The 27,933-nt window shown below is 44.4% G+C and overlaps 1 protein-coding gene across 1 annotated transcript in view; it reads right to left on the bottom strand.

Moving 5' to 3' along the window:
- The window catches only part of ADGB (androglobin), a 738,031-nt gene that overhangs the window by 85,712 nt on the left and 624,386 nt on the right, over positions 1 to 27,933 (bottom strand). Inside the window, exon 30 of the mRNA XM_030198035.1 lies at positions 22,585 to 22,718. Within this exon, the coding sequence (XP_030053895.1) occupies positions 22,585 to 22,718 (134 nt within the window). The remainder of the gene's footprint in view (positions 1 to 22,584; positions 22,719 to 27,933) is intronic.

The following is a 27,933-nucleotide window of genomic DNA, read 5'->3' as shown; positions in this document are numbered from 1 at the left end:
ATAAAGAGTTTTTTGCCCAGACACACGAGAGGAGAGTTATTTTGCAACATCTGGTGATCCCCGACGTGATCGGTGAAAACGTGACGTACTTACTACGACTGGAACAGTCAGCGCGCCATTCCTTCTACGGAACACTGTAAGTATGGGGGGAAATTTAACATCATCACATAAACAACATGCACAGGAGCTATATACTATAACGCAAAGATATGGTTCCTCCCGAAATCCAATAACTCTTAAAGATATAGAGCGTTTAATTGAGGAAATAGTTTGTCAATGTCCCTGGTATCCAGAGAAGGGATCATTCGATCCTCAAACATGGGAAAAGATAGGGCAGCAGTTTCGTTTAGAGCCTAGAGTTTCGACTCCTATATTATTGACTTGGAGAGAGATATATTCTACTATAGTAATTCTCTCTTCTGGATTGACAGGCATTACTAACGAAAATATATCCAACAAATTGCCAGGCAAGACCTGGTCTCTTTTACCTCCCGCGACTCTTGGACCTACACCTTCTCCTCCTTCTTGTCGGCTGGCCACCGATATGGGAAGGGAAGAGCAAAACAAAACTCCTGACTTTACTACTACTACCCCTAATAAACCAATTGAAAATATCCAAAACAACAACGCTAATGATAGCGTTATTATTACCAAAACACCAAAGAGCGTAGAACGACCTAGTTTAATTCAATTAGGTATACAGCAAGCACGAAAAAATGGTGAATTCATTTGGAACGATGATCTATGGGATAATTCGGAACCTAATCCTAATTTATACCCAGTTACTAGAACTACAACAATAGAGGCAGGGAACGAAACACATCATGCAGAATGGACTGCTCTACCTTATCAAGTTTTGAGAGAATTACGTAGAGCTATCGTAGAATCAGGTTTAAAAAGTTCATTTGTTCAAGGCATGATAGAAGGGATTAGTAACGGTTACTTAATGACTCCAAAAGATTGGAAAGACCTTTTCCGTATGCTGTTAACTCCTGCGCAATATGTAGTGTGGGATAATGAATATAAGCAAGCAGCACAACTTATCACTGGGACTAATTTGGTGCCTGATCAAATTTATGGATCGGGACCATTTTCAACCCTTGATATGCAAATTCAACAAAACGATACCTGTTTTCAAGCCATAGGCACTTGTATCTTGCGAGCATTTAAAAGAACACCAGAAGGGAATAAACCAACAAAATCTTTTGCATCAATTAAACAGGGTGCAACCGAATCTTACCTTCAATTTGTTAATCGATTGCAGGAAGCTGTAACTAGGCAAATTGATAATCTTGATGCGCAAACAGAGTTATTGATTAAATTAGCCCAAGAAAATGCAAATTCAGATTGCAAAAAGGCATTGCAGACTGTAGCTCATCGCCCAGGAATTACTTTAGCAGATTTATTGAGCGCATGTGCAGATGTGGGGACTCATGGTTATTCTATGAATTTGTTAGCAGGAGCTATACAAAAAGGTAATAAGCCACAGGGGACGTGTTTTAATTGTAAGAAACCAGGACATTTTCGAGCTCAGTGTAGAGCCCCAGGAGGGGGGTGCCAACTTTGCAAAAGGACCTTCTCGACCTTCTCGAAAATGTCCTCGATGTCAAAAAGGATATCATTGGGCCAATCAATGTCGCTCTAATCCAATTAATTCCACACCGCCACCCCCAAAAAACTTTGCTCCGGGTTAACTCCTAACCTCGGTCCAAAGGGAGTGCAAGGGTCTTTTGCTCATAGTACTACTGCTACACAAGGTAGTGCAGGAATTGACCTTATTGCAGCGGAATGTAAAACTGCCATCTTACCTCATGAAGTTTTGGTATATAATACTACCTTTAAAGGACCCATTCCAGCGGCTACTGTAGGTTTAGTATTACCTCGCTCCTCTGCATCGAAGGCAGGTATTCATGTTATCCCTGGAGTTATTGATGCTGATTACACAGGCATTGTTAAAATTCAAGTATGGTCCTCATCACCTTTAACAATTTCTCCCGGGGACTCGTGGGCACAATTAATTATTTTACCATATTTTACAGCACCTATTCCTTCTACTGTCTCTCGTACAGGGGGCTTTGGATCTACGCGACAGGTAAGTGCAGTTTTAAAACCGGTTTCTAATGCACGACCCACTGCTCAATTTTTATTGCAACAAAAGCCCTTTGTTGGTATATTAGATACCGGGGCGGATGTTTCTGTCATAGCTTATAAACAATGGCCTGTGGAATGGCCCATTGAAGATACTTCACATGTGACAGGAATAGGGGGAACTCAGTCAGCCTCCCAAAGTTCTCAATGGTTATCTATTACATATCCTAACGATACCAAGGTTCTAGGACATATTAAGCCCTGTATTTTACAAGTACCCTTTAATTTATGGGGTCGTGACCTTTTGGAACAATTAGATGCATCATTGATCCTACCTGATTAACAGTTCATAAATATGTCTTTTTCTCTTCCTTTGGAATGGAAAACTGACAAACCTGTTTGGGTAGAGCAGTGGCCGATTACCAGAGAAAAACTGTTGATTTTACATCAATTGGTGGAAGAACAATTACAATTAAATCACATTGAGCCTACCAATTCTCCATATAATACTCCGGTATTTGTGATCAAGAAAAAATCCGGAAAATGGAGATTTTTACATGACCTACGAGCTATTAATGCGATTTTAGAACCAATGGGCCCGTTACAATGTGGTATTCCAAATCCTAATTTGATTCCTTATGATTATCAATTAGCTATTATAGATCTGAAGGATTGTTTTTTTTCAATTCCTCTCCAGGAAAAAGATTATAAATACTTTGCTTTTACTGTACCTGTTTACAATAATGCACACCCTACTACTAGGTATTGTTGGAAAGTTTTGCCCCAGGGAATGTTAAATTCACCCACTATTTGTCAATACTATGTTCATCAAGCCTTGCAACCATTTCGTGCCTATTTCCCTCAACTTTTGGTATATCATTATATGGATGCCTCTTTTTATGCTTTACTGTTAACCCTCCAAGGTTACTTGGAGAATCGCCTTTCTTCTCTCTTTATAGGTCATATCCGCAGTCATCAACCTTTTCCTGGTGGTCTGTCTGAAGGGAATGCTCGAGCGGATCGCCATCTTCATTTTTTCTCCACAGCACACTGCAGTCATGAACTTCATCATCAAAATGCACCTAGCCTAGCTCGCCAGTTTCAAATTTCTTTAGAAGAAGCTAGAGCTATTATCAAAAATTGTCCACAATGTTCCTTTTCAGCTCCTACTACCTTTTTTCCTGGAGTTAATCCTCGTGGTCTGGAAGTTAATAGCCTCTGGCAAATGGACGTTACTCACTTTCCCCCTTTTGGTCAATGGTCTAAGCTTCATGTGGTTGTTGATACTCATTCTGGATTTTTGTGGGTCACTGCACAAAAAGGGGAAACTACATCTCATGTCCGCTCTCATCTTCTCCAAACTTTTGCGGTCATGGGTGTTCCTAAAACTCTCAAGACAGACAATGCCCCTGCTTATACTTCCACCTCCTTACAGGAGTTCCTGACCCTCTGGCATATTGAGCACCTTTTTGGTATCCCCTATAACTCCACTGGTCAAGCTATTGTTGAACGTGCTAATCGCACACTGAAAACTGCTTTAAGTAATCTGACTACAAAAAAAGACGGTATTCTCCGTCATAGAGTAAGCATTGATGAATGCTTAGCACAAATCCTTTACACACTGAATCATCTCAATCTCATCAATAATCCTGCTACAAAAACTTTTTCTTCCAGATTTGAACAACATTTTCGTACTCCTGCCCCACCTTTATCTCGTCCTTTGGTCATATACCGACAACTACCTTCTGATCAGTGGAGTTCCCCTGTGCCTCTCCTTACCTGGGGTCGTGGTTACGCTGCTGTTCAAACAGATTCTGGCCCGGTGTGGATTCCAGCAAAGTGGGTGAAACCTCATGTCGTGGCATCAAGGTCTTCACAACCCAATTCCCAATTTCACACTCACCCTTCAAGGACCGCAGATGCAAACACGCAAACGGTCAGTGACTCGTCAACCTAATGCTCCTGTTACTTGGGGACAAATTAAAGCCTTGAGTCAACAAGCTACAGAGACTTTAGAAAAAGCTCATATTGAAAAGACTGATGATAACTTCGTAGTGGCTATTATTGCAGCGCTTAATGCTAATTCCATTACATTGCTTCTACTGTGTTGTTGTTTGTACATACCTTGTGGACAGTCACAATTACTTCCCACAAAAAATATTTGGGAAGCGTTTGCAATTTCACTGAACCAAACTGATTTCTGTCTTTCTCATCAAAAGGCAGTTGGAGAAGTTTTGGCAACTTGCCTGATTCCAGTATGTCATGATCCTAAAGATATGCAAAATGATACTTGGTTTTATTCACAGCTTCCTGTTAATTCATCCTATCGAAATGCTTCTTATGAATACCATAATTGGGGAACACAAACCCTGTTGCCGCCTACTTTGGCAATGCATGTGAGAACCAATCAAATAGCTAGTATCAATATGACATGTGCTCGTATGGTTAATTGTACCCGATCAAATTGTGTTAATTTTGGACCAACTTTGTTAAATTGTAGCTCCTACGAAAATGTTTCATATATTTATAAATTTACTCATTTACCCCCTGGCTGGTTTTGGTCATGTGGAATGTATACCTTTAATTATATTCCAGCTAATATATCTGATGGTACTACATGCTGTCTAAGTCGACTCACTATGGTACTTCCCAGTAAACATATTTTATTTTCTAACTCCTCACATATGCGATCCAAGCGTATGACCCTTGCTGCCAATTGCAATGATAATGTTAAATTTCTGAGTCAAACTGAATATCTGGCACTTGCATTTTCATTAATAGGTGTCCCTGCATTGGCAGCGGCAAATGCAAAAAATATTCGTGAATTAGCCTGTTGGGCAATTAAATCAATCAATGCAACCTCCACTGCTATTAGTTTACTTAATGCTGAGCAACAGCAATTACGTCATGGAGTTTTACAAAATCGAGCAGCCATTGATTATCTTTTATTACTTAACCATCATGGTTGCGAAGAGTTTCAGGACATGTGCTGTTTTAATTTATCTGACAATTCAAAGGCCATTGACAAACAATTAGCTTTCCTACGGAATTTAACTACTCATATTACTATTCATAATAACCTACTCTCTGATGTATGGGATCAATTGTGGCAATGGATCCCTTGGACCTGGCTCCGCCCTATTATCCAGTATTTAGTCATTGGTATTTTTGTTTTCACTATTTTTTGCTGTTGTATACAATGCATTCCTAACCTTTTTTCTTTATGTTTTCCTCGTCCATTCGCTCCAACACGTCACTCTGCTCAATATGTTTATAAGCTATTACAAACATCTCCACCTCCATCTCCAGCTGGCACACCACGGAGATTTCATTAAAAAAAAAAAAAAAAAAAAAAAAAAAGGTGGAGATGTAGATAGAATGTATTTGGATACAGGCAGCAGATGATGTTTTGTATATTCCTGAGAATCTAGCATGTGATGTTTTTGTTCTTTCCTGAGAAAGTAGCAGAATAGCAGGTGATGTTTGTACATTCCTGAGCAGGTTCACGAGCTGTTCATGTAGAGTTGTTCTTGTAAGCAATGCATGATCATGGTTGTGTAAGCAAAATGTAACCAATAGTAATGATAATACATGTAATATCCATGAATATTCATAGAGTATATAAGAAGGGGATTGACTCCCAAATAAAGAGTTTTTTGCCCAGACACACGAGAGGAGAGTTATTTTGCAACACAAGAGTTTCCCAAACCAAACACCAAGAAACAATTGCGTAGATTCCTGGGGATGGTAGGGTATTACCGCAGGTTCATCCCTCATTTTTCCGTAATGGCCACTCCCTTGAATGACATGCTGAGGGGGAAGAATCCGGACCACTTGAGGTGGGGAGGGGAGGAGTTGAGGGCATTTGAACAGATGCAGAGGGCCCTGTGCCAGGAACCTGTGCTGAAAGCAGTTGATTTTGAAAAGCCCTTTGTCCTTCAAACAGATGCTTCGGGGAGGGGGTTAGGCGCAGTGCTGTCCCAAGAGCATGAAGGGGAGGAACACCCGGTGCTTTATTTAAGCCGGAAGCTCCTGCCTCATGAGGAACATTACTCCACCATAGAAAAGGAGTGTTTAGCCATACGATGGGCAGTGCAGGAGTGTAGTGTCTATTTAGAAGGGAGAAAATTTAAGTTGGTAACGGACCATGCTCCCCTAAAATGGTTGAATGTAATGAAGAATAATAATGGGAGACTAATGCGATGGTACTTAGCATTGCAGCCTTTCCAATATGCTGTGGAGCATCGTCCCGGGCGATGTTTAGGAAATGTTGATGCTCTGTCCCGGGTGGAGGAGGAGGAGGAAAAAGAATGCGGGGGTGGAAATTTAAGGGGGGGGGGTATGTAAAGAGTATGTAGGACAGGCCCCAAAGGAACCCTGGGATAGGCCAGAATACCCCCGTTATAGGCAGGCATTCCCCAGGAAAAAACTAGAAATAAAGAACTACAACTCCCAGCATGCCCCAAGGGAGACCGGGGATAAAAGAAACTATGTGCATTCCCAGGAGTCTCCAGAGGAGGGCCGCAGGGGAAGGAATAAGGCTGATTCTCCAACCTGGTGGAAGAGGTGGTGGAACAGGTGGGTGGAGAAAGAAGAGCCACCAAAGAGCTTTAATGAAAGAAAGGGTGAGCAGCTGGGAGGAGGGCGGGGCGAGGAGAATATGGATTGGGCTCCTGAGGAGAGAGAGGCAGAGAGTGAGCCTTGCCCTATGGAGTTGACTGAACCGGAGAACACCCTGGAAGAGCCGATGGACTTTTCGGCTCTGGCTCAGCGAAAGCCAAGGAAGTAGCGGGGCCAAGCCGGGTCAAGCGGGAGGAGGTCAGGTAGGAGTATGACTGACCAAGAGGGTGGGACCCTAGGCTTTGAGCCCGCGCAAAGCCATTACTGTGTGTTTTGAAAGCCTGGCTAAATTGAGCTGTGTTTTGGAAAGCTTGGCTAGAACTGAACTGTATTTTGAAAGCTTGGCTAGACCTGAACTGTGTTTTGAAAAGCCTGGCTAAATTGAGCTGTGTTTTGGAAAGCTTGGCTAGAACTGCACTGTGTTTTTTTGAAAGCCTGGCTCAATTGAGCTGTGTTTTGGAAAGCTTGGCTAGAACTGCACTGTGTTTTTTTGAAAGCCTGGCTCAATTGAGCTGTGTTTTGGAAAGCTTGGCTAGAACTGAACTGTATTTTGAAAGCCTGGCTAAACTGAGCAGTGGAGTAAGGCTGGGCTAAAAGTGAACTGTGTTTTGGAAAACCCCGCTACACTGAACAGGGTATTTTTTTTTTTTTAATTATTTGCTGCTACTCTTCCCCAGGAGGGAGGGAGAGGAAGCAGCTGTGGAAGCCTGGACTGGGAAACTAACCGGATTGAGGAAGGTGAATGATATCTGTGTTTTGTTTTGTGTTTTGGGGCCACAACTGAGGGAGGGAGGGAAGCCCCTCCTAGGCAATAAAAAGCCTCATTGTTCTGAGGAAAAAAGGAGCAGTACTGGAAGGTGTTCTTCAGGTTGTGGAGAGCTGCAATCGCTGAGGGAAGAGGATCCACTTTACAATATGTATTATAGATATACGCATACATCGGTGAGTAAGATCTACTTGGGCGCAGCTGTATGTACATACACAAATATTAGGAGGTGGAACATCACATGTGCAATGATGGTTCCATTGTGACACCACTACATATTCCTCTTGGGGATATAATGGGTGTAAACGGTATGGTCTGAGCACATTTAAAACAATTTAAAACACTTTAGCATTTTTTTAAAGTGTATATGTATATATATATATATATATATATATATATATATATAAAAGAGAAATTATTCTGAACCCAAGTTCACTATAAGGATAAATCAAGATCAGGTATACATACTGTATGATGCATCACTTCATACCATATGCAATGAGTTTATCTTATTGAGCAAACTGGATGGACCATACAGGTATTTATCTGCCATCATCTACTATGTTACAACGTTAATGTACAAATTTGGAAAGGTATAAAAGCGTTTCCTAACAGTAGCAGCAATCTGTTCACAGAAGGCAAGTTGATAGTCAATTATAAATCACCACATATTTAAATGAATCCACAACAGGGAAGGGGGAGCCCCAGAGAAATACCCACTTAACTTAGTGCAGGGTAGGAGCATGGGTGGGACATGAGTGGAGCTTTCATATATGCACATAACTTACAGGATACTGTTATATGCATCCCTGCCACATTTAGATTTTAACCTGTCATTAAAATCGTCCATAGTACCTCAAGATTGGAGGGTGGCCAATGTAACATTGATTTTAAAAAAAGGTTCCAGGGGAATTTACAGACTGGTAAGCCTGACTTTAGTGGCAGGCAAAACACTGGAAACTATGATAAAGAATAAAAGTACGAAATACAGACAAACATGGTTTAATGGAACAGAGGCAGCATGGATTCAGCCAAGGGAAGTATTGCCTCATCAACTGACTTCATTTCTTTGAAGGCATAAAGGTGAGCTGGTTGATGTAGTATATCTAGATTTTCAGAAAGCTTTTGACAAAGTTCCTCATGAGACACTTCAGAGAAAATTAAAAAGTCATGTGATAGGAGGCAATGTCCTCCTGTGGATTAGGAATTGGTTATTGGACAGAAAACAGAGGGTAGGGTTAAATGGCCATTTTTCTCAATGGAGGAGGGTGAATAAGGGAGTGATGCAGGGATCTATAGTGGGACCAGTACTGTTTAACATATTTATAAATGATCTGGAATTGAAACAACAAGTGAGGTGATTAAATTTGCAGATGACACAAAACTATTCAATGTTGTTAAAACACATGCGGAATGTGAAAAATTGCAGGAAGACCTTAGGAAATGGGAAGACTGGGCATCCAAATGGCAGATGCAATTTAATGTGGGCAAATAGAAAGTGATGCACATTGGGAGTCAGCACCCAAGAAAAAGCTCTAGGTGTCCTTCTAGACAATACATTGACATTTTCTGCCAAGTGTGTGGCGGCAGCCAAGAAAACAAACAGAATTCTAGGAATTATTAGGAAAGTGATGGTAAATAAAACTAAGAATACTATAATGCCTGTGTCACTCCATGATGGGATCTCACCTTGAGTACTGCGTTCAATTCTGGTCACCATATCTCAAAAATAGATATAATGGAATTAGAAAACTTTTAAAGAACAGTGACCAATAGGGGATGGATACAATGGAATTAGAAAAGGTTTAAAGAAGAGTGACCAATAGGGGATGGAACTCCTCTCATATGAGGAAAAGCTAAAGAGGTTAAGACTCTTCAGTTTGGAAAAGAGACAGCTGAGAGGAGATATGATTGAGGTCTACAAAATCCTGAGTGGTGTAGAATGGGTAAACATGAATCGATTTTTTACTTTTTCAAAAAGTGCAAAGACAAGGGGACACTCAATGAAGTTTCATGGAAATACAAAGAGTAGGAAATATTTTTTCACTCAACGAAGAGTTGGAACTCATTGCTAGAGGAAGGGGTAACAGCGATAGCATATCTGGGTTTAAAAAAGATTTGGACAAGTTCCTGGAGGAAAAGTCCATAGTCTTCTATGTAGTCTGCTATTGAGATAGACATGGGGAAGCCATTGCTGTCCCTGGTATTGGTAGCATGGAATGTTGCTACTATTTGGGTTTCTGCCAGGTACTTGTGACCTGGATTGGCCACTGTTAGGATACTGGGCTGGATGGACCATTGGTGTGACTCAGTATGGCTGTTCTTATGATCTTACATCAGCTCTATGGTGGTATAAGTGCAGGCACCTAAATGTTAGCATTACACAGTATCAGCACCTAGTATTTTATAATGGAACCTAGGTGCCCAGGTTTCATTATAGAATATGCTCCTACCATACCCCCTTGAGGTGTCTAAATGGAGGCACTCTGTAACCGAATTGCCTTCATAAAGCCTTCATATGCTGACACTGAAACTGGTGAAGGGTGTCAACTTATTTCTTGCCCTGACATAATCAACAATGAGCTAAGAAACAACTAATCAAGAAACCAATGTGTGATGGACCTGTTAGTGTTAATGAACTTCACAACTGAACTTTGACACAACTTCAGTATTAATCAAAGGTTTCTATGATTATGTGGTCCAGCTGAATCAATTCAGAAGACAGCACTAGCTAAGGCCTGACAGGTCACTGTATTTCCTCAATGATATTAGTAAGGTGAGACCTGAAAGCAGATTGGCTCAGAGTGGGAGGTTAAGAAAGCTTCCAAGAATGACTGTGTCCAAGTTTGAGGAATTATTCACACCTCTGAGATTTTCCACCATGTGTCAATTTATTTATGTATTTATTTTAAAAATAAGTTGCTTTCAGATCTACACTCTTGAGAGACTCCTGAGAAAATTAAAGAGTCATGGGATAGGAGGCAATGTTCTGGTGTGGATTAGAAATTGGTTATTAGACAGAAAACAGAGGGTAGGTTTAAATGGTCATTTTTCTCAATGGAGGAGGGTGAACAGTGGAGTGCCGCAGGGATCTGTACTGGGACCGCTGCTATTTCACATATTTATAAATGATATGGAAATCAGAATGATGAGTGAGGTGATTAAATATGCAAATGACTGGGCATCTAAATGGCAGATGACAAATGTAAGGTGATGCACATTAGAAAGAATAATCCGAATCATAGTTACCTGATGCTAGGGTCCAGCAAACAAGAAAAAGATCTACATAGTAACATAGTAGATGACGGCAGAAAAAGACCTGCACGGTCCATCCAGTCTGCCCAAGAAGATAAATTCATATGTGCTACTTTTTTTATTTGTACTGTCCTCTTTAGTGCATAGACCGTATAAGTCTGGCCAGCCCTAGGTGTCATTGTAGATAATACACTGAAATCTTCTGCTCAGTGTGCAAACAGGATGCTAGGAATTATCTACACAACAGGATTTAGCTACCTGGGTTCCATAAGAAGCATCACAAATCTTCAATTCAGAAATGATATGAAAACCTACCTCTTCAAAAAATTCTACAGCTAATCACAAAGATATCATCACCTTCCTTTCAAATCTACTTCTTCAAAACTATATGAATAAACACCAAAACTGTACAACTGAACACAAAAGCTACCACTACCTTTTCCACGTCAAATCTGTCTCTTCAAAGACTATGAATAACCACACAGGATGCTGGGCCCGATGGACCCTTGGTCTTTTCCCAGTGTGGCATTACTTATGTACACACAGACTATAGATGCCCTCTCCACGTTGCACAACACTATTGTAACTCCACCAAAATGTAAACTGTAAGTCACTTTGAACTGAAATTTCTTTTTGGATAATAGTGGGATACAAGACTGAATAACTAACTAACTAACTAACTAACTAACTAAATAAATAAATGTGGTCGCCTCATCTGGTATGAGATAATAGATGAGCTGCAGTGTTTGAAGTCTTTTTAATTCTGGTTTAGGCATATCTGCATAAATAACATTACAATAATCAAGTCATGACCCTATAAATGCATGGTACTGAGTATGTAATGAATTGAAATCCAGAAAACCTCTAACAGATCTAATTTTACAAAGATCATGAAAAACATAAAAACATAGAATAGCCATATCTGGATCAGACCGATGGTCTATCTAGCCCAGTATCCTGCTTCCAACAGTGGCCAATCCAGGTCACAAGTACTTTACAGAATCCCAATAGTAGCAAGATTCCATGCTACCAATCCAAGTGGCTTCCCCCATATCCATCTCAATAACAGACTATGGACTTTTCCTCCAAGAACTTGTCCAATCCTTTTTTAAACCAGATATGCTAACCACTGTTACTAAATCCTCTGGCAACAAGGAAGTTATCCTTGGTTCGCATCCAGGTTTACCTGCGCTCAGCTTCTGAACAGCTTGAAAGACGCATGCACTTCTTGCTCTCCACCTGGCTTCACTAGCCCCTGACTCTTGCAAGACTCCAGCTGGTCTTTTCCTAGTAGCTTGCAGGCACCCATCTCAATATCCTGGGTTCCTGCTTCACTCAGGGTGACTGCTCAGACCTGCCTTCCTTCCCCCTGGAACTCCTTCCAGTTATGTCCAACATGCCCTGGCCACTCCTCTTGCTCACGGACAGTGACCGACTGCATTTCCCTGGACTATAACTATGCAAATGAGAGTCATCAAAATGCAAATTCAATTTATTAGACTATACTTCAGTCTTGTGGAAACCCCTTCTTTCTAGCCGTTATTCATTTATCACAAGTTCTCTCACTAAGCCCATCTACTGTGGGGAACCTGAGTCTCAGTGTCTAACAGCCTCCACCCCTGGATAGGACACTTCACTCTCCACAACTTTTATCGTCCTATCCTCCACCCCACGGCTGTCACTTCACATCATAACAGGCCTCAGCTGGTGCTCCCTCTGCTGGCCCATTCAGGCCATTACTCTGATGACCATTTTCCTATTACTGGTAGGAGCGCCCTCTAGTGGCCTCCTCAGGGTAGGGCAGGCCTGTGTTTATCACTTATCCCCACCCTTATGATATTGCTGCTCCCTCAAATATCTTCTTTGAGCAGCAGCAATTCCTGCCTCCCCTAACTTCTCTTGGGGGCAGGCTCCATCTGTCCCCTATCTCTTTTAGGAGGGATTCTCAGGAAGGCTTTATATTCTGTGGCCCGCCCTAACACAAAGGCCCTGATTTTCTCTAGGGGCCCTTCATCCGTAACCCCTAGGCCCTCAAGGATCCTCCTTCCTTTCTTTTTCTGCTTACTTAGGCCTCTGCGTCTAATTTCTTTGCCCACTTTCCTAACCCATGGGCACAACCCCTTCTTCCCTCTAGGTTTCGGGCATACTTTCCTCAGGCCTAGTGCCCTTAGCACCTCAGGGAAACTTCTAATCAAACCCTTCTCCTTGCTACAACCCTGGGCTGCACTTCTTCGCCTACTAGGCCCCAATGCGTATTTGTGGGTTGTGTGTAGGGTCTTAAGTCTCCTTTTCCCTGATACTCTTAGGCATCTCCTATCCCTCCCTTTTGGTATAGGATAACCCCCTTTTGTACAGGACTTCTCCCAGCCTCCAGGTGATCTGGTCTCCCCCTGGCACTCTTCCTGAGCCGGTGTCCCCTGCCTAGGAGCTCTTTCCTCCCTCGACTCTATAAAGTGCGGTATCTGGGCCCTAGGATCAACCCTTTCTTCTGGGGCCAGAGCCTTTCCCTCCTCTGGCCAGCCTCTTCCCTTTACTGCTGGCCCTTCCCGGGTTTCTCACCCACTTTAAACTTTACACCACCTCTCCCTGTGGTTTTAACAGAGTCCTTCTGACTCTCCCTATCCTGATCCTTACTCCCGGGCAGGAGTTTACTGACCCCTCCTGGTTGCTCCTTCCCCTTGGGCTTTTCCTGGAGGTCTACAATGCAGGAGTGGGCTTCCTGAAGCTCTCTTAACCTCCCTTGCCCATCCTGGAAGAGAACATCAACTGCTAGGGTCAGCACTCTGCACTTCTCTTCCATGGCCTCCCTACCTCTTTCTGCCCTTTCTGTGGTCTCTTTGGCTTGCTGTCTCTCTACAGCCCACTCAGCTTGGGTCTGCTGCAAGGCCTCAGTTAACTCTACCACAACTCTATCATACCCCTGTTATACTTCCCTCAGCTGGCTTTCCTGCTGGCCCATTACTTCTCCCAGCCAAGCCTTTACCTGGGTTAAAAACCCCCTCAGCTCTCCTATAGTTGTTTGCTGAAGTGTACCTATCTCCTTAATAATATCCCTCAGGGCCTCCTGCTCTTTATGCCACTCCTGGCGAGCATTCTGGAACTCAGTTTTAATTAGGGATACCCTCTGCTCCTGGTCTTGTTGCAATTTGTCTGTGAGGTCCCTTACCTCCTGTTCATGGGTGGATTGCAGCATTGCCAATTAGGTCTCCTTTAAGTCTTGGGCCTCTTTCTTTCAAGGTAGTTGTAAGACAGGCTACTTCTGCTTCCCTTTCCTCCATTAGCTTAACTTCTGTGCGCAGCTCAGCCCTAACCGTGGCTAGCAGTGCCTCATAGCCTTCCTTCTGCCTAAGGGACTCTGCCAATTTGGCCTCTAAGGCATGCCTTGAAGCAGCCATCTCTTCCTTACAAGCTGACTTGAATAGGACCCATTTCTGTTCATTCTCCCTCAGACTATTCTCCATCACTTTCTGGGACGCCTCCTGCTGCTGCTGTATATTGCCCACTAAAGTTAACATTAGTCCTTTGTTTAGTTCCAGGACCTCCCTCAGACATTGCTCCGGGTGTTTATAGGCTTCCCCCGGTTTACATAGGGCCTGTAATTCCCCTTCTATCTGCCAGACCCTCTCTGTAAGGGATTTTAACAGCGGGTTCTCATGCTTTTCCCGGGCCTCCCAGTATTTCTCCCTTGGGGCAACTCTCCCTGGTCCCCCACCCCCTGGAAATACTGCCCGGTCCTCACCGTAGCCTGGGCAGCCTACTTTATCTTCAGCTGTCTCACCCCCCTGCTCACAGTGTATATTGACTTCCCCTCCACAATCAGGACTACTCTTTATCCTGTCACCTGGGAAGTTCTCACCTGGGTCTACACCCCCTTTCCCCTTCCTAGAGGGTTTACCCTTCTTAGCAGGACTTCCACTATCCTGCAACTGGGGTTTTCCTTCCTTGTCCAGGCACCCATCCTCCCTCTTGGCACTTTCCAGATGGGTGGCCTCCCCTCCCCCTGGGACATGGGGTGCTTTCTCTGCAGCGAGTTCCTCCTGCCCCTCTTCCCTGCAGACCCCTTTTTCCCCTTGGGTTCCCGGCCTACCCATGCAGTTTGCCCCCGAGGAATGGGTCACCTCCCGACTCCCATGGCCTTTGGCTTCCTCTGGCCTGCCATGTCACTTAACCCCAACCAACCGACTGTAGGATTTCCTATCTCCTCCCAGTCTCCCAGTTCATCCTCTGAACTGCATACTGCCAGATACCACTTCCCAACATGGCCCATTTCCCCACATTGGTCACACTCTGGCTCAATCTCTGCTCTTCTCCTCAGGGTCCTGTCCTCCCACGACACCCCTTCAGGCTTACACAATGTCCCAACAGTCTCTAAACATAGTAACACAGTCCCCCTCCAAGTCCCAGAACCTGGATCATGGTGTCCAACTCTGCCATGTCCATGCCTTCTGCTGGCGAATTGGGCTCCGGCTCCTTGGGCCTCCGGACTTCTCTCTCCGGTCTGAACCGTCTCCGCCTTCCTCCGACGTCCTCCTCGACCGTCTGATGGGATGCAGCCTGTAATACAAGAGAAGAATCCAAGTGCGGACTGTCTGTTTCCCTGGTCATACACTTTCTCTACTCCTTAAACTCGTACCAGAATTTCCACAAGAACAAGCCTTTCTATCATTTACATGAACTGCTCTTCTCAGCTTACTGGATCCTCTCCTGCCTCCCCCCTAGGTACCCTTTACCTGGGTAGGCGGGTAATGCGCCTTTGTCAGCGTTGGCCCCCTCCATGGGCTTCAGGAACCTCCCGGACACCACCTCCACACTCTGGCCACTCGTCTGGTCTCTGGAACTTCCCCGACTCGCCTCCAAAACTCGACCACTCCCACTATCCCCACACAGGAGACCTCATGGAACTCCGCCGACTCGCCTCCGGAGCTCGACTGCTCCCCCTATCTCCACACAGGAGACCTCGTGGAACTCCGCTGACTCACCTCTGGAACTTGACTGCTCCCACTATCCCCACACAGGAGACCTCCTCTGGAGACTGATGCCTTTTCCCCTCGGCTTCACTTTGAGTTCTTTGGTCCCCCCAGAACCAGCCTGTAGTCCGTTGGCCTTTCAGCACCCTTCCCTGGGGATACAATTACTGCCTGGGTCCAAACAACCCTCTGCTCTTCCCTTGGCTTCAGCTTTCAGACAGGGGAACTCAACTGCCAATGGTAGCAGGGATCCTTTGATATCCTTGTCTTCCGATGGATGTTCAACAATGGGGTGCCATTTGTAAAGTTATCCTTGGTTCCCATCCAGGTTTACCTGCGCTCAGCTTCTGAACAGCTTGAAAGACGCATGCACTTCTTGCTCTCCACCTGCCCTCACTAGCCTCTGGCTCTTGAGCAAGACTCCAGCTGGTCTTTTCCTAGTGGCTTGCAGGCACCCATCTCAATATCCTGGGTTCCTGCTTCACTCAGGGTGACTGCTCAGACCTGCCTTCCTTCCCCTTGGAACTCCTTCCAGTTATGTCCAACATGCCCCGGTCACTCCTCTTGCTCATGGACAGTGACCCACTGCATTTCCCTGGGACTATAACTCTGCTTCTCCAGCCTTCAGAAATATGCAAATGAGACAGTCATCAAAATGCAATATCAGTTTATTAGACTATATGTCAGTCTTGTGGAAACCCCTTCTTTCCAGCCGTTATTCACTTATCACAAGTTCTCTCACTGAGCCCATCTACTGTGGGGAACCTGGGTCTCAGTGTCTCACAGCCTCCACCCCTGGATAGGACACTCTTCACTCTCTACAGCTTTATTTTCCTATCCTCCACCCCACGGCTGTTAGGTACTTTCACTTCACACCATACATAATGTCATAAATCCTGTCCACAGCCAGGTAAGTACCTCTTAGGTTTTTTGAGGGAACCTTCTCTCAACTCTTCCAGGAGCTCTCCTTCAGCAGGTTACTTCCTTCACTTTCTCCCTCTTGTAATCCTCAGGTTCCAGGCGTTGCATTTCTCCCCTAGCTCCTCAGGAGGTACGGTTTATATAGGGCTGCTACTAGCCCACCACACCCTTCTGGGCCCCTCTTCCTAGTTCTGGAAGAGTCCAGCACCCTCTGGGTGTCTTTCTCTTAACAGGCCTCAGCTGGTGCTCCCTCTGCTGGCCCATTCAGGCCATTACCCTGATGATCATTTTCCTATTACTGATATAAAAGCGCCCTCTAGCGGCCTCCTCAGGGTAGGGCAGGCCTGTGTTTATCACAATATATGAGACATCCAAGCATTACTTTGACAGTCTGACAGAGTGGGAGGGTGGGGGTTGGTAGGAGGTATGTATGGGGACATCAAAGCATTTAGGATGGGTGTGGGTAGGTGAGAGGAGGGTGATAAACAGAGAAATACAATGTTATGGTTTATAATGGGCTAGAAAACCCAGATCCTTGTTAAGTCCTGTCTGTTGGGTGTCAAAATATTCAATCATTCTGACTTCAAAGGTCTTACGTTCCTTTATTGTTTTAAAGTTACCTTTCAGGATTCTAACTATGAAATCACTGGTGCAGTGTCCTGGTCTTGTAAAATGCTGGCCCACCAGGGTGGGAACCTGACTGGCACCGGCTATCTTCATGTGATGTCTGTGCAGATTGAATCTTGTCTTAAGCATCTGGCCTGTTTCTCCAATATAGCATCCTTCGTTACATTTTTTACACTGAATGATATATATCACATTGGAAGATAAGCATGTGAAAGATTCCTTTATGTTGAATATTTTTCCTTTGTGAATGACTGTGGGGTCCTGTGAAATGTTTTGGCATAGCTTGCAGCTGGATATATTACAGGGAAATGTGCCCTTCTTTTCTTTTCAGTCTGTGTTTTCTTTTCCATGTTTTATTTTGTTTGATGTCAATTGAAAGAGTAAAAAATTGATTCACTTCTACCCATTCTACACCACTCAGGATTTTGTACACCTCAATCATATCCCCCCTCAGCCAGTGGTGTGCTGGAGCCGGCTCGCTCCGGCTCGCAAGAGCCGCTTGTTAAAGTTTGACAGCTCTTGCGAGCCGGTTGTTGTTTGGGGCGAGCCGGATCCATTGCAGGAGGTAAGCATGGCAGGAGGGCGCCATGCTTACCTCCCCTCCCGCTCCCAAACATGCCCAGCGATTGCCCTTCGCCCCCACCGTCCCCTCCATCTTTTTTTAAATACCTCCTCGCCGTTGAAGCGCCGCATTAAAGCCCTGCTGCTGCTGCCCAAGCTTTTTCTCAGTTTGCTGTAGTTCTTCGCGTGAACTTCGTGCCCTTAGTCCCGCCTTCTGACGTATGATACTACAGCAAACTGAGAAAAAGCTTGGGCAGCAGCAGCAGGACTTTAACGCGGCGCTTCAACAGCGAGGAGGTATTTAAAAAAGATGGATGGGAGCGGGAGGGGACGGTGGGGGCGAAGAGCAATCGCTGGGCATGTTTGGGAGCGTGAGGGGAGGGCAGGGCAGGGAGGAGAATCGCTGGATATGAGATCGGAGCGGGATGGGAGGGCAGGGGAGGGAGGAAAATCATTGGACATGGATGGGAGCGGGAGGGGAAAGCAGGGGAGGGAGGAAAATCATTGGACATAGATGGGAGCGGGAGGGGAGGGCAGGGGAGGGAGGAAAATCGCTGGACATGAGATGGGAGCGGGAGGGGAGGGCAGGGGAGGGAGGAAAATCGCTGGACATGAGATGGGAGGGGAGGGCAGGGGAGGGAGGAAAATCGCTGGACATGAGATGGGAGCGGGAGGGGAGGGAGGAAAATCATTGGACATGGATGGGAGCGGGAGGGGAGGGCAGGGGAGGGAGGAAAATCATTGGACATAGATGGGAGTGGGAGGGCAGTGCAGGAGAGGGAGGAGAATTGCTGGACATGGATGGGAGCAGGAGGGAAGGGCAGGGGAGGGAGGAGAATCGCTGGACATGGATGGGAGCGGGAGGGGAGGGCAGGGGAGGGAGGGGAATCGCTGGGCATGGATGGGTAGAGGGGGGCAGGGGAGAGAAAACAATTGCTGGGCATGGATGGATAGAGGGAGGCAGAGGAGAGAAGACAATTGCTGGGCATGGATGTGTAGGGGGGCAGGGGACAGAAGAGAATTGCTGGGTATGGATGGATAGAGGAGGACAGGGGAGAGAGGAGAGTTTCAGGACATTGATGGAGGGGAGGGAAGGGAGAGAGAAGAAATGCTGGACATGGAGGGAAGATAGAGGAAGGAGATTAGATGAGGGAAAAGGAAGTGAGGAGAGAAACTGCACATGGATGGAGAAAATAGGCAGAAGCTGGATCCACTGTACAGTCAAGTCTGCAGAGGACCAGAAATGATGAAGAAAGGAGGAAAGAAAAGAAATAAATGGAAAGGAAGCCCTGGAAACGGAGTCAAGGGAACAGATAGAGAGCAGCAGAATCAGATACTGGGCCAGCATGATCAGAGAAACAAAGTCACCAGACAACAAAGGTAGAAAAAAATAATTTTATTTTCATTATAGTGTTTGGAATAAGTCCACTTTGAGAATCAGGTGCTGAACATTAAAAGTTTATATTTATTTACTTATTTATGGCATTTTATCCCATATTAAACATGAATTAGATTGGAACCTGGGATCATTTAATTTTTTTTTCCTGGAGAGAGTAATGCATTGCCCCCCCCCCCCCCCCCCCCCGGCTATAGCTAGCTCTGCAATTTTTTTGGGGGGGGCGCAGAGGTGGATGGGGGGGGCGCCGAGGTGGACCGGGGAGAGAGCCTGTTGTTAAAATTTTACAAGCACACCACTGCCCTCAGCCATCTCTTTTCCAAGCTGAGGAGTTCTAACCTGTTTAGCCTTTCCTTATATGAGAGGAGTTCCATCTCCTTTATCATTTTGGTCACCTTTCTTTGAAACTTTTCTAATTCTGCTATATCTTTTTTGAGATATGGTGACCAGACTTGCAAGCAATACTCAGACTGTATTACTGAAGAAATCTGTTAAGAGAAACTTAGTTTTGAGTCAAGGATAACTCCCAGATACTTGACCTGACTCACAGGCTGGACTGGTGCACTGAACAGAATGTGTGAAAGTGAAGGGTCAGGGGCGTGACCTGTGATCCAACATGCTGTGTGGTCTTTTGTGGATTTAGAATTAGGTGATGCTCCTGTAACCATTTGCCACATTATTTAAACAGTTTTGCAAGGGGACCAAATTAAGACTGCTATTGGTGGTATAATGAATAATAAAAAATGTTGTCCATGTAAAAGTAGGTACTCATGCCTGAGGATTGTATTAAGGTAGCCAGAGGGCTCAGGAAAATATTGAAGAAGAATTGGAGAGAGTATGGAGCCTTGAAGGGCTCCACACAATAGAGGATAAGAATCTGATTAATTATTGTACATTGAGGCCTTGAATGTATATGGCTTTGAAGAAAAGAGGTAAACCATTTAAGAACTACTACTACTACTATTTAACATTTCTAGAGCGCTACAAAGTGTACGCAGCGCTGTACAAACACAGAAGAAAGACAGTCCCTGCTCAAAGAGCTTACAATCTAATAGACAAAAAGTAAAGCATTTAAATTTAAAATATTTAAGCAGTCAAGCACAAGAGAACAGTCACAGAAGGACAGAAGATGTTGAAGGGTGGTCAGTGTGATTAGGTGTAACTCTGGTTGGAGTAGTGGGAGAAGGTGATAGAAGAATAGAAATGGGTGAGGTAAAGTAATGAGTGGGTTGATAGGGAGGTTATATAAGACATGTCACTCTAGGGGTGGGTGGGTAGAGGGGTAGGGTGGGTGGAAGCAGGAGAAGGTATTCTCTGCAGCCTATCCGTGAGATGGAAAATGCTCTCCGAAGCTGCTGCTATAAGTTGTTAGTTTTCTCTCCCTGAAAGAGATCCAAGCCACACCCACGAAGTTCAAACTGTCAGCGGGGAGGGTGAGGGGAGGAAATGGCAGTGCTTGATGAAAAAGAGAGCTCAGTTTGATAGGAGATACACTACAGGATGTCATTCCGAGGCCAGGCCAAGTCTAAAGCAGGAGAAGGTATTCTCTGCAGCCTATCTGTGAGATGGAAAATGCTCTAAATCTAAATCTTTAAAACTAAAATCTTTAAAACTAAATCTTTAAAACCAATAGCAGCAAGGCAGTTAAGAAGCAGACCATGATCAAGGACATCAAAGGCGGCAGACAGGTCTAATGAAATTGCCAGGGCAATAAAGCCTTTATCAAGTTTCCTGTAGATCTCACTAAGGAGAGAGGTCAGCACTGTCTCTGTACTGAAACCGTGACTGAACCTGGACTGATGGGGATGGAGTACCAAAACAACTTCTGAATGCTAAGTTGAAAAAATATGATTTTCTCTAGTACTTTGGTCAGAAAAGGCAAATTTTAACTAGGCCAATAATTTGAGGGAATAAGAGGGTCAGCTGTCGATGTCTTAAGGATAGGCTTGACTATGGATGTTTTCAGACAGTCAAAACCAGTTCCATCTATTAATTAGCTCCAGATATTCATTGCTACTGCCCGCATATGGCCTGGTATTGAATATCCAGAGCTAATTATGCCTGCGGCAGTCAAATTTTAAAAAAACACTGAACGCCATGGACTGAATATTGACCAGTTGGTCCTTTCTTTGAGGGAACTTACTGAAGGGTATGGCTGATAAACTTGGCCACTGCCATGGAGTTCAGGATGAATGACTGTATTTATTTAATATTGTTTTGTATGGTATATTTTATGTGTACTGCATATTTAATTCTATTTTATATTATGTATTGTCTTGAACAATCTTGATTGATAAGGCAATCCAGAAAGCTTGATTAAATAAACATCAAATCTTTGTGACTCTGGATGGTTTTGACTATGGCCCCGATATTCAAACAGTGGGAGATAGCTGGGCTGTCTCCTGCAATCGGCACTAAACCTGGACATTCAATGACAGTCCGTTTCCATAGTAACATAGTAGGTGACGGCAGAAAAAGACCTGCACGGTCCATCCAGTCTGCCCAACAATATAACTCATATGTGCTACTTTTTGTGTATACCTTACCTTGATTTGTATCTGTCTTTTTCAGGGCACAGACTGTAGAAGTCAACCCCTGCACTAGCCCCACCTCCCACCACCGGTTCTGCCATCCAATCTCCGCTAAGCTCCTGAGGATCCATTCCTTCCGAACAGGATTCCTTTATGTTTATCCCACACATGTTTGAATTCCGTTACCGTTTTCATCTCCACCACCTCCCGCGGGAGGGAAGCCACCACTCTCTCCGTGAAAAAAAACTTCCTGACATTTTTCTTGAGTCTGTCCCCCTTCAATCTCATTTCATGTCCTCTAGTTCTACCGCCTTCCCATCTCCGGAAAAGGTTCGTTTGCGGATTAATACCTTAATTTCCGGTGACTGGCATTGAATATCCAGTTTAACTTTGGCCGGTCCAATTTTAACTGGCAATGCTGATATTCAGCTCTGGCTGCTTAAAGTGAGACTGGCCAAAGTTATTCCACCTATTGTGGAGGCCAAATATGGCCGCTCTCACTTTAAAAATCGGCGGCTAGCCGGTTATATCGCGCAATATAACTGGCTATCTTTAAGCCACTAAGCGGTAATATTCAGTGCCAGATAGCTGGCTATTTGGCACTGAATATTGCCGGATAACTACTTAAGTGCTATTTTAACGGCCATTTTCATTTGAATATTGGGCGGTATAATTTTGCATGACTTCTCTGGAAGAAATGCAAAGTGAAAGAGAAAATAACTCTCTTGTACAGTTTACTGGAAATGCCAGCTATCAAATTTTCGATTGGCTGAAAAATATAAATATCAAATCATCATTACATAGTTATAAATATTGTAACATTCACTCCATATGACAGGAAGTTACCCTTACCTGAGATCCAGGTCTAGTAGCTGATTGTTTATCTTTTTCTCTATTCAATTTTCCTCTTCGAGAAGTCTTAGGGGTACCTGCAGATTTTTGACCTTCACCAAATGTACTATCCTGAGTGAGTTTGTCACCGAAAACTATGCATAATTAAGGTTGCATGGAATACAACCAATGAAAAGTTCAAAGGTCACCCCAACACATGCACATTGTGAAGGAAATAGTGTTGAACATAATGGGAATAAAAAAAACAACAGCAAGTTAGTAGTTACAATACATGCAGTACCATAGATATGTAGTGCAGTTATAGTACTGTATAAATGTAAACACTGATTCCCTCCCCCTCAACACTTACTTCTTTAACCCTCTTTTGACCTTGCTGTATTACAATTATGTTACCTCTGTAGTGCTGTATAGGAAAATAAATAAGCTAGGCACACTAGGCTCAGTTTACAGGAAAGCATTCTTTATACTAAGAAGATGATCAGTTAATTGTTTTAGACCAACACTGCTGCTATAAATTGATTCTTTAGTTATGAGTGATAAATGGAAACTTTCCTCCCTGCATCCTCATACAAACAACCCTCCCCCACCAAAAAAATAAACATAAGAAATAGATTAGAAGTAGACAAATCAGAAGGCAATAGTAATCATATGGAACATAAGGTCATTCCTCCAAAACCTCAAAATAGTGAATGACACAGGGACAAAGTTTGTCCCCAGCCCCATGAGCTTTGTCCTTGTCCCTGCCCTGTGCCTGTGAGCTCCATCCTTGTCCCCCCAAGCTCTGTCCCCATTCCCGCCCCGCCCCTGTCCCCATTCCCGCAAGCTCTGACCTCATCTGTACATGTCTTGAACCAGAAGCATAGCCAGGTTGAAGGTGCAGGGGGAGCGGAGAGCAGACCATCGACAGCACCGGCGCGTGTTTTAAATGCGACGGATCACGCAAAAAATAGGTGCTGGCAGAAGTCCATTCGACGGAGCGGCTGCTCCCTTGGCGCCCCCCCCCCCCTAGTTACGCCTCTGCCTCGAACAGTTATGTAGTACAACACCAGAGATATAGAAAGAGATGCATTTACTCTTGTACTGTGCAAAATATAAAGATGGAACATGCTAAGGATAGTGTTAAAGGATTGTGACTAGGGCAACTGCCCATGGCCCCTGACCAGAGAGAGCCTCAAGCCTGCTGGAAGCTGAAGAAAGTGCAGCCTGGTGGCTTTGGGATACCCTCTTAGTTTTCTGCCGTGGGCCCCAGCCATGTCTAACACCAGCTCTGGCAGGATATACATTTCAAATCTGACATACTTTAATCACAAAATAGAAAATAAAATTATTTTTTCTACCTTTTGTATCTAGTCATTTTATTTTTTAAGTCTTGTTGGTCTCAGGTTCTGGTTTCTGCTTCCCTCGGTCTTAACTCACTCACCAGGTTCTCCTGTCCATTTGACATCTCTTCTCTCTCCATGCCCGCCATCTACCTCTGTGTCCCTATTGCCCCCCATGCTCAACATCTCCCTTTTCTAGTCCCTGTCCAGTATCTCCCCTGTGTTCATATCCCCACATCCATCATCACCTCTCTATATCCCTATCCTCTCCCTGTGTCGAACATAACTCATCTATGTCCCTGTGCCACACATCTTCTTTCTGAGTTCCTATTCTCCCCCATGGTTAACATCTCCCCTATTGCCCTACTGTGTCCATATACCATCCCCACTCAGCATCTCCCCTTTGTGTCCCTGTCCCTATGCCCCCCATGCATATCATTTCTCCTCTGTTTGTGTTACCTCCCTATGTCCAGCTTCTCCCTCTTCCACATTCCTCTCCAACCCCACCCAGTTTTTCTCCCTTACTCCTCCCATCCCTTCCAGCATCTGGCTCACCTGTCTTCCCTCCTTTCCTTTCTCCTTCCTGCTGTGGTATCTGACTCCCTCTTCCTTCATCCCCTTGGTCTTGCATCTCAATCCCTTCTCTTTCCTTCCCTCCTCCCTACCTGTGGGTCCAGCATCTTTCTCATTACCCTCCAGTCCCTCCCTCCTCCCATGGGTCCAGCACCTTTCTCATTTCCCTCTCGCCCCCCTCCTCCCATGCGTCCAACACCTTTCTCATTTATCTACAGCCCCCCTTCCTCCCTCCCATGGGTCCAGACCGCACTGTCTCCTTTCCCATCCTCCTCCCTGCGGGTCTGTAATTTCTTTCCACCCATTGCTTGTAATTTTCCTGCAGTGGCAGCGAGTCACACAAGTTGGCTCTGTGGCCTTCCTTCTGCCGTGTCCTGTGCTCTCTACTGCAACTTCCTGTAGAGATACTAGGAGGGGCATAATCGAATGCGAACGCCTATCTCCATGGGCGTCTATGTCCGTAAACGGGTACGTGAAGAGGCGGGACAGACCGTATTATCGAAAAAAATGGGCGTTTTTCAGCTGGGCATTTGTTTTTTTTAGCGATAATGGAAACTAAAAACGCCCAGCTCAAAAACGTCCTAATTCAAGCCATTTGGTCATGGGAGGGGCCAGGATTCGTAGTACACTGGCCCCCCCTGACATGCCAGGACACCAACTGGGCACCCTAGAGGTCAGTGCGGTGGACTTCAGAAAAAGCTCCCACATGCATAGCTCCCTTACCACGGGTGCTGAGCACCCAACCCCCCTCCCCCAAAACCCACTACCCACAAATGTACAACACTACCATAGTTCTTAGGGGTGAAAGGGGGCACCTACATGTGGGTACAGTGGGTTTTGAAGACCTCCCATTTACCAGCACAAGTGTTACAGGTAGGGGGGGGATGGGCCTGGGTCCACCTGGCTGAAGTGCACTGCGGTACCCACTAAAAGTGCTCCAGGGACCTGCATACACGCAGGCCTCTAGGACTTGTTGCTGCTATATAACATTGGCACACCAGTTGACACCTGAAGACTAATCTCTCCAAAAACGTCCTCTATTGGAATAAGCATGCTTACTCACAGTTAACTGCAGATCAGAGGTTGTGCCCCACTGGCAACGAGTCTCGCTGGTACTGAGATGAGCAGTAGGTCAGAGCTGGCAGAATGGTGTACAATGCCCTCTTTCAGCCACATTCAAGGTAAGAACTAAGTTCTGTAACGTGGCTAACACGTGAAAGGGATCTAAACGTGTCTTACAAAAATGGCCACTACCTCATGGACTACCGGAAACAAAACAGGGCACACTCTGACCCAGTAAGCAGAGGGAAAAGCACCATGGGAGTAGAGCCTACCAACTACCAACATCGTGAGCATGCAACACAAGCTAGTGGAATCACGGAGCCCAATACCCTACACCCACCACAATGCATTGCTGATGTGACTCTGCAGTGCCCTTAACAGAAAAGGTGTCACAGTCACCCGAGAGCCACATCAGAACCAGGGAAAGGCTGTCAGAGGATAGAACACATTCTGCTGTCATGGAGGTGGGTACAGCATTTGAGGCTGGCATAAAGGCTGGAAAAAAAGTTTTTAAAGTGTTTTCTTTTTGGTGGGAGGGGTTAGCGACCACTGGGGGAGTCTGTAGATTGTAAGCTCTTTGAGCAGGGACTGTCTTTCTTCTATGTTTGTGCAGCGCTGCGTACGCCTTGTAGCGCTATAGAAATGCTAAATAGTAGTAGTAGTAGTAGTAGTCTGGGGAGGTCATCCCCGATTCCCTCCAGTGGTCATCTGGGCAGTTGGGGCACTTTTTTGGGACCTGTTCGTGGAAAAAAAAAGGGTCCAAAAAAAGTGACTCAAAATTGCGGTCAAAACGCCTTTTTTTTTCGTTTATCAGCTAAAGACGCCCATCTCTCCTCGGCCGATAACCACACCCCAGTTCCGCCTTCACCACGCCTCCGACACGCCCCCATCAACTTTACCCGTTTCCGCGACGGATTGCAGTTGGAAACGCCAAAAATCGGCTTTCGATTATACCGATTTGGGCGCCCACAGGAGAAAGACTCCCATCTCCCAATTTGGGTCGCAATATAGGCGTTTTTCTCTTTCGATTATAAGCAGGTAGGTAACACACTCTGACTGTTTTGTTTTTGTTTATACTAGGCAATACACACTGATTGTTTTTTTTTTTTCCCCCAACTCTCTGTGACTTTATCCATAAGGACTGTTGGTAAGACTGGAGTATTTATTTTCCTTCTTTTTTATAGTATTTGTCTCCCTCTGTATTACATTATTCATCCAATGATTTTACATGGTAGTGGTTCTCCTTTTTGCATCACCCTTTTTTTGAATTACTTATTCCTCATTTGTCTAAATATTTTGCTTGTTTTGCGAAGTTGACACTGTATTCATTTAATTTTTATAAATTTTTGCATATAGTTTCAAAATAAGATTTGTATATATGTAATGTCTGTTTTTATAAACAATGATGTATGATTTTTTAATATATATATTTTAAATTTATATGTTTTTAATTTAGACCCTTGAGGCAGGCGTTTGTACGCCGAAACACGGCCGGTGTCGGGTCATTTTCAGAATAAAAAGGACTGCATTTATCTGAATCCTGAAGGCCCAGTGTTGCTTTCTTTTGTTTCTGTTCATGCTTGTATGCTGTTTTACACTCTCTTTTGTTACTCTCTATACACTGTATGTAAGACATCTTTGCTGTCTAAACTTCAGATGGTGTAAAATACATTTGCCCATCTGATATGTAAAGTATCAAAGTTTGAAAGAGCATCACTGTTGCTGCTAAGGCTTCACTGGTTACCTGTAGAGGCTCAATCATTGTTTAAGCTCTGCACCCTTACTTTTCAAACAATACAAGAAATTACTCCCAGCTATATGCAGGGGCTTATTAATTTGCTCAATAGGAATGTTGAGTTTTGTTCTAGGAATTTTTAAATCATATTTCTTCCAATTGTAAGAATATTGTTTTTAAAACTTTTCACTCAGCTACTTTCTCTTGACTTCTCACTGGTGGAATATTTTACTGGCAGCAGTTAGGTCTTTATATAGTTTATTTAGAAGTGCTTTAAAATCTTTTCTATTTCAAAAATTCCTGATTTTCAAGCAATACAGAGATTGTATTGTTCCTGAATGTGTTGCATATATATACTGCTATATCTCCAGCTATGTAATCACATTTCTTGTCTTTCAATTTTCTGATCAATTTGTAAGCCACACTGAACCTCATGGCTAATGCAGGAAAAAGATGGCCAGTGTAATGTAATGTTCTGTATAAGATATGCATGTATTTACAGAATAGAGCTTAGACAGATATTCGGCATTTACACATGTATGCACACATGTATGTGCTTATAGCTAAGTTACTTACCTCTAGCAGGTGTTCTCCGAGGACAGGAGGCATATATTCTTACATGTGGGTGACGTCATACACGGAGCCTAGTGCGGCACTGCC

The sequence above is a fragment of the Microcaecilia unicolor genome, chromosome 3 (genome assembly GCF_901765095.1).
Source record: "Microcaecilia unicolor chromosome 3, aMicUni1.1, whole genome shotgun sequence".
Taxonomy (NCBI): Eukaryota; Metazoa; Chordata; class Amphibia; order Gymnophiona; family Siphonopidae; genus Microcaecilia; species Microcaecilia unicolor.
The sequence above is the reverse complement of the archived record's forward strand: the minus strand, read 5'-3'. Positions and strand labels throughout refer to the sequence as shown.